The 10063-nt window shown below is 48.4% G+C and overlaps 1 protein-coding gene across 1 annotated transcript in view; it reads left to right on the top strand.

The window, feature by feature from the left end:
• Positions 1-5342, top strand: part of UBFD1 (ubiquitin family domain containing 1) — a gene marked incomplete at its 5' end in the record, with an annotated part of 6601 nt that extends 1259 nt beyond the window's left edge. Inside the window, 4 exons of the mRNA XM_009076277.1 lie at positions 255-320; positions 505-610; positions 3473-3555; positions 4757-5342. Of these exons, the coding sequence (XP_009074525.1) occupies positions 255-320; positions 505-610; positions 3473-3555; positions 4757-4867 (366 nt within the window). The remainder of the gene's footprint in view (positions 1-254; positions 321-504; positions 611-3472; positions 3556-4756) is intronic.
• Between the last annotated feature and the right edge of the window lie 4721 nt (positions 5343-10063).

Here is a 10063-nt window from a genome sequence, read left to right as displayed (position 1 = left end):
TATTTATATATTCTATAAGGGCTGTTACCCTTGGCATTGTGTTGGACTGCTCTTCATTTTTGCAGCATCATTAGATTACCTTAGAAGGTGCTCAATTAAGTTTGAAAATGAACTGTTTCCTGTGTGATGAATACCTGTGAACAGCCCTTAAGTGTCTCTCAGTGCCACTCGGATATGGTCAGGGGAGCAGCTGGAAGTAAATTGCAAAGCTCTGTTGTGTTTCTGTAAATTCAGTTTCCGCTTTTGTCTTGTAGCAACACAGAAAAGTTTTGGACAAAGGAAAACCTGACGATGTGATGCCTTCGGTCAAAGGTGTGCAGGTGCGTGAGTGAGAGCTGGAGACAACATCACAGAGACCTCTGCGGTGTGAGACCTTTCTCTGCTGGTTCAGTTGTTATTTGCTGTCTCAGCAGACAGCTGGAAATGTGGATGGTTCTCTTTTAAGCTCACGGAATGCAGCTTCCTGTCCCAGCTCTTGTGATGACTGAGTGTGTCTCGTTGCAGGAGCGACTGCCCACAGTGCCACTGTCCGGCATGTACAACAAGTCAGGGGGAAAGGTCAGGTTGACCTTCAAGCTCGAGCAAGACCAGCTGTGGATTGGTACAAAAGGTGAGCAGCTCTCAGACTCGGGGGTGAACCGTTGCTACTTGGGCTGTGACTGCATTCTGTGACCTAGAAAAGCCTCTGCTGTGACTAAGTCACATTCAGGGAATGATGTTGGTATTGCAGAGCTTCAGAGTGGAACTTTGCTTCTTTTCGTGTGCCATTTCCCCTGGTCATTGAATACTACTTGATATTCCTCCTCTGTTCCTGAAAAACCAGAGTGCAGTGGTGCCAGCAGGCCAATGGCCTGATGTGCTTGCTGTTCCTGGCTCCAAATGTAAATGATGATGTTTGGCATTTCTGGCATGACCCAAAAGCACTCCCTGAACGTGGATTTGATGCCAACAGCACACAGAGGCTCAGTGACCTGGCCAAGACTTGGAGGGGAATCTCAGAACTGGAGTGCTGATATCTCTGGCACTCTGTCCTTCCAGCCAACATTGCTTGGGTGTCTTGTCTCAGTGGTGCTCAGCTGTGGTGCTGTACACAGGGGTTGGTTGTGGTCTGAGTGGTGCCAGGAGGAGCTGGGAGTGCTGTGGAGCTCATGTGCCCTGCTGTTGATGTCTGCCCTGGTTTTGGCTGGGATAGAGCTAGTTTTCTTCCCAGTTTGCATTCAGGATGGGACTAATGCTGATAACAGCTGATATTTTGTTTGTGGCTGTGCAGTGTTTACCCTCAGTCAAGGACTTTCAGTATCTCTGCCTGTGAGGGGGTGTCCAGGGAGCTGGAAGGGAGCAGGGCCAGGACAGCTGATACAAGCTGTCCAAAGGAGTATTCCACGCTGCAGAGCATCATGTCCAGTATAAACTGGGGAGTTGACTGGGAAGGGCTGGTCACTGCTAGGGAACAGGCTGGGCATCACTCAGCACATGGAGAGCAGCTGTGCTAGGCAGCACTGGTCTCTGGCCTTTCTTTGATTTTATTTAATTACTATTAATATTATCAATAGTAGCATATTTTACTTTGTTTCAAAACTGTTCTTACTTCAACCATGAGTTTTTTTACATTCTTTTCCCAACTCCCATCCCAGCAGGGTAGAGGGAGTGAGTGGCAGTGTAGTGCTTACTTGCCAGCTGGGGTTAGATGGGACACTGGGATACCCCCTGCCTCCCCAGGGAGCTGTGCTCCTTCAGTTTGAGCAGGATGAGCAGTGTGCAGTGGTGAGCAAGAGGAACAGAAGTGCTTGTTCACTGCCCCAGTGAATAGCCTAATTGGATGGTAATGTTAGCTGTGGATGGTAATGTTAGCTGTGGATCCACCTCCAGCTACTGTGTTGTTTCTATAGTAAGCAGAAATCTTGGATGTTTTTGACCTTTCGTGCGTAGGACAGACTTGACTGTGAAGATTTTCCTGGCGTTAAAACCTCTCTCGGTCTCAGTTGCAGTGATTTCTGTCCTGGGCCAAGTGATGGAGTGAGGATTGGGGGGTGTTTTTCCTCTCTAGGTTGGGCAGGCAGATCTCTGTTACTGATCCATGTTCTAAATCCAAGCTTGTTATTTAGGTGATTAATCTCTTCCTTCACCTTCCAGATGGGTTTCAAGTTTAGTGTTTCCGAGGTGTTCTGGATGAGTGTTCCTTAGGCTGTGAAATTTGATTCTTCTTGTAGTCATCTGTCTTTCCTGTAACCTGTTCCCTTACTTCCCCAAATTAGCAGCAGCTTGTTACCTCTAGGGAATGGCTGTAATTGTTGGCTGTTGCTGGGAAAAACTCCTTCCTGCTCTGGGAAGCTCATGGCAGAGGCCAGCATAAGGGCTGGAGCAAACCCATCTGGGTGTTCACACAGCTTCTCCCTTGCTGGTCCTGGGAAGTTGGAACTGCTCCTTCCCTCGCTGCAGCCTCTCTGGGCCTCACAAGGTGTCTGTGTAGGTTGTGTAGTCTGAGATTTGCTATAGGCAGATGTTTCCCAATTGCTCTGTGTCAATTCCACAGAGGCATTGATAATGTGGGTTTGTCTATTGCTGAGACACTCTGGGCAGTAATGGATTTGGGGGATGCTAAACAAGGACAAAGTGAGTTTTCCTCCGTGTATGAAGTCAGGAGTCCCTGATTTCCCTGGGTGCCTTTTTTTTTGATAGGTGCTTTTGTTTTGGATCATACAAATTAATTAGAGCTCAGTGTTCAGTTTCTCCTTTGTAGAGTGGTTTGGGTCTTGTATCTAAGAAGATAATTCTAGGCTGATGCTGAAAGCTGGAACTGAAAGGCAGGATCTTGAAATTAAATCTTCAGAAAGAAATGAGGACAGATCTGACAGGAAAACTCTGCTATGGACCATTGCCTCTGGCTGGGTGACATGGCTCTGCCATGTAACTGTTGTCTTTTGAGGATTTCAGTTTCTCTGTTTCCTTCCCTATTTATAAATGTTGTTTGCTATTATTTATGTTCCCTTTCCTGTGCTTCTCTGAACACTCCTCAGGGTAAAGCCAGGCCTAGGCTTTCAGGGTTAGCTCAGCCTATCCTCACCTTGCTGTTTCTGTGGAGGTTAGTGTAATCCTTGGTAGTCAGTCCTGAATATTCTCACACCTGGACTAGGATCCACTGGGATGTGCAATCCTGCTGCTCCTTATGGGGAAACATTAAGTACACCTTGGGTCTTCCCATCACTCAGTCCAGGCCCAAACCCAGAGCACTGAAGTACTTTGTGTGATGCAGAGGAACTGTGTGATCCAGTTCTGGGTCCCTTCCCCCTGTCAGTGTGCCAGGGTGGGTGTGTGGTGCTGCAGCCACTGTGCTCCTGGGCAGCAGGTATCCCCAGCTCACCCAGAGAGGAGCCTGCTGACCTGAGAGTCATTAGTGGAGGTGCTGTATGAAATTAACATGAAATGCTGCTTCCTCAGGGTCAGAAATAATGCTGTGATCATTTCAATGTAGAGAGAACAGAAAAGTTACCCATGGGGTCCATTAAAAATGTGGTGAGTGAACCTATTGAAGGCCATGAGGATTATCACATGATGGTGAGTAACAGCTCTACTTTCATCATATCCATCTAATTCCCTGATGCGATGCACAGTGGTGAGGCTGCAGGTCGGAGCAGGCTGGAGGTGGATGGTGGTACCAGTCCCATGGGAATGGGCACATGGGCTGCTGTCACAGTGTCAGTGCTTTGGGCCCACATTGAGCATCTGCTGTGTGGAAATCTGGGCTGGTTTCACACAAACATGAAGTGCTTAAGCATTATTTAGTACCTTCTGGCTGTGGCAGTTTTAAACCAGACAAAATACAGCCTTGCTCATGATTTCTACGTGTTAGTGATATTTTCTGTTACTTGGTTTGATTTCTAGTGACTGTGGTGTTTGTAGAAACAACAGGCCTTGCTGGAGGCTAAAAAAAAGAGATTTGATGCTGTGATATTTTCACACCTGTAATTTTCTGAACAATTGGTCTAGCAACATAACATTTCAGAAGAGCTGTGCTAATATACTGCATTTTGGGCCAATTTTTTAGTCCATGGGCTATTTGAGATCTTGCTGTCCAAAGCACAGTAACTAACTTTTGATGTTGGACTGAGTTTCTTTTCAGTAAGAAGTCTGTTTCCTCCTTTAGAGGGAGAAAAGGGAAATGTATTAACCTTAAAATCATTGCCTGCAGGAGGGTCCTGTTCTAGGCTGTGCAAACACTTGATTTTTGACCACCTATGTGAGAAAATCTCCGCTTCAGCACATGTTGTGATAAACCTTTCCCGCAGCTAGGACAGAGGTTGTGGCATAGCATGGTCGCCCTCTCCTGGGCACAGGAGATAAGTTGAGACTAGGATATTATGTCTAAATGTAAAATTCTGTGAAATATTGTGACCACAAAAACATGGTCATTGTCTGTTCAGTTCCTGTTTGGCTTCTCAGCTCTGTCATTCCTTTAGAGACTCTGAGTTATGCTTTAGATTGCCTTCCACAATAATTCCCTCATGTTCTTGAAGCTGGCCAGGAGTTTTGGTTGCTGCTGTAAAAAGGAAGAGCTCATCCTTTTATCAATGCTCTGCAGCTCTTGTTCCTCTGGAATACTCTTCTCATTGCCTACCCAAGAGCTGTGTGTGCACCGAGGGCTTGAGGGAGCAGCAGGTGGGACAGACTGGCCTGGTTTGGCAGTGGATGAGCTGTGCCTGTCCACTGGGACCAGCTGCTTGTTCCCATGTGTAAATGTTGTCATTTTTAATTGCAGGCATTTCAGCTGGGCCCAACAGAAGCCTCTTACTACTGGGTGTATTGGGTGCCCACTCAGTATGTGGATGCAATCAAAGACACGGTGCTGGGGAAGTGGCAGTATTTTTGAAAGCACGCTCACCTCTGGCACAGGAAAATGACACAAAGCTAAGGACACTGCTGGGAGAGGCCTCCAACATCCCTGGATGTGACAGTCCTGGAACTTATTAATAACACATGCTGAACGAGGCATGGATGGAAGCCAGAGGTGATGTTCTTTCACCATTAGTTTACTTTTAACTTAAAGATTTCACCATCCCTTTTCTGCAGTCAGCTTCGACCATATTTAAAGCAAATACAATGGAAATCAATAAATCTGAATTCACAAAATGCCGTGTGTAATACACTTAAATTTGCTGAGAGTTGATCTTCCAGGTTAGTTTTAAAAAGGAAATATTACGATGTCTTCTTGAGGATTTTTTACATGATTTGAACAAAACCAAATATTTTCATAATCTTTCAGTTGTATCAGCATTAGACTTAATTTAGTTACTTGGCTGTGACTGAGCCTTTCAGAGCAGTTTTCTAAGAACAAACTGTAGCAGTACTCAGCGTTGCTGTTGGGTGAAGCCATATCCCACCAGCCCTCCAGTGCAGCTTCCACTCCTCGGGAGCACAGTTAGTCCTTTCTTTTAGCCCAAAGATGCCCTGCTTATTTGGGAGTTTTCCTTACCTTCTCCCAGCACTGGCAGCTCTGGGTTGGTCTCCGTAGCATGTTTGGAGCAGGTGAATTCCCCAGGGATGTTTTGCAGTGGCAGGTGACCCAGTGCTGCCTGCTGTCCCCTCTGTGCCAGGTCAGGGGTTCACCTCCTGCCTGGGGCTGTTGCATTTTGGGAGCATGTTCTTGCTCATCATGTTGCAGCCCAAAATCATTTTGCAGCTGCTGTGATGACACTGACCTGTTGGACTGGAAATGCTGTCGTGCTGCCTGCTGTGAGCAGGGTGACACAAGGACATGGATGGAACTCCCTGATGCTGCCTGCTGTGAGCAGAGTGACAGCGACATGGATCTCCCGAAGGGAGGGAGCCACGGAGACCCTCCTGCCCTGTTTGAGGTGGGAGGGTGGGCAAGAGAGAAGCTCAGATGCTGTTGTGGATCCTCGGTAACTGCAGCAGTCTCTTGTGACCTGGATTTGAAATTATAGTGATCTTGAATTCAGTGAATTGTACCAAATTTAGATTATCTATCCAGCAACTGATGTTTGGAAATGTAACTCACCTCCCAGCTTTTCTCCTGCTCCAGTTCACAGGAAGCTCACCTCATCCTGTCTGAACTGACACTGTGTGTCATCCCAGCATCCATGTGCCATTTCCTTCAGGAGTTCTGAATGGAACCCTCAGCCCTGGACAGCTGCACACCCATAGCAGGGGCACTGTGCAGCCAGACTGGAGCAGCTCACACGTCCCTGCTGTGTGTTAGTGCTGGGGCTCTCTGCTGCCCATGCCAGTAGCTCAAACTCAAGGAGAAACAGCCTTTTAGGGGTAGCTGTTCTTGATGTACTCCATGTCCATTTTCGCTCTCCTTGAGACAGCCCAGTTGAAGCTCAGCAGGTGCAAATTCCCAAATAAGTATTTATTTTTATTCACTAGAGAGACTGGGAAAAGCATTGGCTTTCTGGTAGGTGTAAGGTCACATATTTACCTGTAGCCTCTCGATAGCAGCTTTTGGTTTGTGTTTTGGGTTAGAACAGCCATGCAATATGAATTTTAAAGGTGTTTCATATCCTGCATAGAAACTAGTGATGTGCTTGTTACTCTTGTAGCTTGAGGTATTTCCTTTGTGTGTACAAGCCAGCAGCAGTGTATCCTGACAAGAGAGGGTCAGGCCTGAGGAGCTGTCACCTCCCCTTGGAGCAGTAAGGGCAGAGGGGACCTGGTCTGAGTTAGCTGGTGACAATGCTACAGCCATCACACCTGTGATTTCCTAGGTGCCATCCTGGTGTTAAGGCTCACATTTACCATTCCTTACTCCTGGAAAGTGTAGGTGCTACAGGGTAAAGAAGAGGGGTGACACTGGCTTGTTGCGTCACCTGGGGTCACCTTGGCACTCACCACCTTGCTGATTCTGTGACGATCAGCTCCCACTCGCTCCTTCCTCTGCTCTCCCCATCTGTGCATCTGTTCATATTCTCTTTCCTCTCCTGTTCCCTCATCCCCTTGCCCCTGGAGAGGGCATGTGCCTGAGTTCCAGCTGCTCCCCAGCTCCTGTGGCTTCTGTGCGGGACACAGCGACGGGTGAGTAACCATGGGGCGAGTGCCAAGGGGGCAGGTACTGACCCCTCTGCTGAGGCACCTGGGGCACAGGACAGGTGTCACACTCCTGTTGCTCCTTTCCCGGGGCACAGTTCCTGTCTCCAGGGCCAGGTACAACCCAGCATCTCAAAAGAAACTGAGTACAAACCTCTCTGTTACATGCAAAGCAGTTTTAAATGTGAAGAAAATGCTATGAACTAAGAAAATGTGATCCTGTCCAGGTGCTTCCTTTCAGGTTGGATTTGATTGGAGAAATGAAATTGTTTCACTTTTTTTTGTTCTATGTGCAAAGTTTGAATTAAAATACAGGAAAGTGACTTATGTAAACCGCTCTAGTTGGTGTTTGTTGGCTCAATATCCAGACTCTGTGGGAGCTCTTTGAAATGAATATTCCAGTTGAACTAAGCAGCACTGCTTCCAAGATCCTTTCTCTTTGGGAATGATGTGGAGCTTTGCATGTTCTGGCATACACTGATTTTTCCGAGGCAGTTCTAGACATTAGGAAACATCCTGTCTTTAGTGGGGCAGTGCCACAGTTGCCTCACAGCCACTGTCAGCCTCTCTCTTGGCTTTGGGTGCTACTCTCTGGCCACTGCGACTGTCCCCAGGGCAGACTTAGCATAACCAATGGTCCCGGGGAGGAGTTTGGTGGTCAGTCCTCAGCGAGACATGGCATGTGAGTAAAGTGTGAGTACACTTGGTGCTGAGAGCTGGTGATAAAGATGGTTCTGAGATCCAATGCATCATTTGCTGTGGGAAGTTTGTGGAAACAGCTGCACTCGAGTGTATTTTTGGGTAAATCACAGCTTAACAAGGTGCTTTCGGCAGTGACTGGTTCCTGCCATGTGTAGGTGTGACTCCCTGTGAGCATCTCAGGGTATGATTCCATGGCAAGTTGCATTAAGTGATTTCTGGGTGTGCTAATTGCAGATCAAAACATCCATGAGGCAAATGTGGGTTTCTGCAGGACACAGCCACAGTTTGGCACCAGTGGTTGCTCCCAGTGCCTGGGCAGTGTCCCCTCCTCGCTGCCCTGTGGGGATCCCTCCTGTGGCAGTCCCCAAGGTTCCTGTCCTGCTCTGTGGCACTGAGCATCACAACTCACCTGTGTGCCATCCCTTTCCCTTCCCTGTGCCCAGCGCTGCAGTTTTCTCCTCTCCTTGTCCCAGTTCAGTGTTCTGTCCTCTATTTGTGCATCCCAAGTGTAAGCAGTCCTGGGATCAGCATTGTGTTGGGAATGCAGAAGTGGTCACTCAGCCTGGTTGGGGTTCAAACAGAGATTGTGAGTGCCTGAAGAGCTGATGTTACTCACACAGTTTCATACGGAGTTTAATGTGAATGGTTAATTTCCAATAATGCCGCCGATAAGGAATGTGTAACTACAGTCAGGATGTTCTGGTGATGGAAGTGTGGTCTGGATTCAAGGAAGGAGATAAGGAACTGTTCCCACCACCACGCTGTGACGGTGACACACACTCCTGCCCAGCCTGTACCTGCTGCAGTCAGTGTCCTCTGCTCCTCCGTGCTCTAAGGGCCAAAGAGAAACAATTCCCTGCTGTGCCACTGCCCAGGTGCCACTCTGGGGTCTGTCTCACGTGCCTGTGCCTGAGGGCCGTGGTCCCTGACCCTGCCAGTGCCGCTGGCACAGGCACAGCACTCCCTGCTCCTGTCTGTGCTGTGCCACAGGGATTGTTTCCAGACGTCCTTGTTTACTTTTCTTCCTCTGTAACTTGTTTTTTCCAATGGAGCTGTTTTCAACCTGAGTTCTTTTCTCCAGCTTCTCCACACCAGTTAAGACGAGGCTGTTGGCATTGTGTTTTGTTTGTTAATGTCCTCGTCACTGGGGAGAGAAGAGGACCAGGAGAGCTGTAGCCAGTCTTGTATGGAACGTGGCCATTTCACCTTCTAGCCAAGGATTTGCCTTTTGTGGCTCTTGGAAGTTCACGCTGTCTTATCCATACTCAAAGCAATTAATTCTTTGGTTTTATATTAAGAAAAGTCTTAGATATTTGTGTCCACTGCAGATTTATTTTAAATGGGATATGTGAGTACCATGTATTATGGTATTTTTAAATAATCTATTGCCTATTTCGGGAGGGTGGGAGGAGATGACAAATACTTAGTCTTAGATTTGCACTGCTGGATTTTTTTAAGTGTAACCTTGACTGGTTATCCTGGTGTTTTATTCTGTAAGATTAGTCCTATGAATTAAAGTTTGATAATTAAGTGCTTTTGTGTTTGAGTGTTTCAATATTCTGTGTGTACTGAGCCACTTCCTCCTGCAGGAACAGCTGTGAGCAGATGGTGTGCAGTGAGTTTCTTTGCAGGAAGGTGGGCACAGGCAGACAATTGGAGGGTGCCCATGCCTGGTGCCATGTTGGAACTGCGGGTGCCCAGCTCCCAGGGTGGGGATTTGGATGCTGCTGCTCTGAGCACGCACAGGCCGCAAGTTACGGGATAGTCCTTCTCTATCTCCCTGCCCAAAGCCAGGCCTTAATCCCCTTTTACACAGACCTCGTCCTGGTCCTGCTGAGCTGGCTCAGCCCTGGCTGCCATGTCACAGTCCCACTCCGGTTTAACAGCCCTGAAAAGCAGGTGCTGGGGGGCAACCCCCGTGCTGGGCTTTCAGCAGCCTTGGGTTTGCCATGCTGAATAGGGGCTGCTCAGCTTTGCCTCCTCTGCCTCCACCCCAAAAAACAGCTCCGAGACAGTTTTATAGTGGGATCACAGAAAATACACCCCCAGTCTGGTCTGTCATCCTCTCAGCATGTGCCACTCGGGCACATTCCTGTTCGGTTTGGTATCCACGTGTGCCCTGGCTGTCAGGTTCAACATCCCATTCCGAGTGGGATTCCCACCGCCCCCTCTGTTGTCCGTCGGGCAGAGCTCCCGGCTCGGCCGCGCTCTGGGCACACGGGGCTGAGGATGCTCTAACGCGGCTCGGTGTGTGCGGGGCCGGGCAGGGTCCGGGGGGCTGGGGAGCCAAATCCCCTACCGGTATCGGCGGGCGGGG

Source organism: Acanthisitta chloris, unplaced genomic scaffold, assembly GCF_000695815.1.
Source record: "Acanthisitta chloris isolate BGI_N310 unplaced genomic scaffold, ASM69581v1 scaffold23566, whole genome shotgun sequence".
NCBI classification, from domain to species: Eukaryota; Metazoa; Chordata; class Aves; order Passeriformes; family Acanthisittidae; genus Acanthisitta; species Acanthisitta chloris.
The sequence above is the reverse complement of the archived record's forward strand: the minus strand, read 5'-3'. Positions and strand labels throughout refer to the sequence as shown.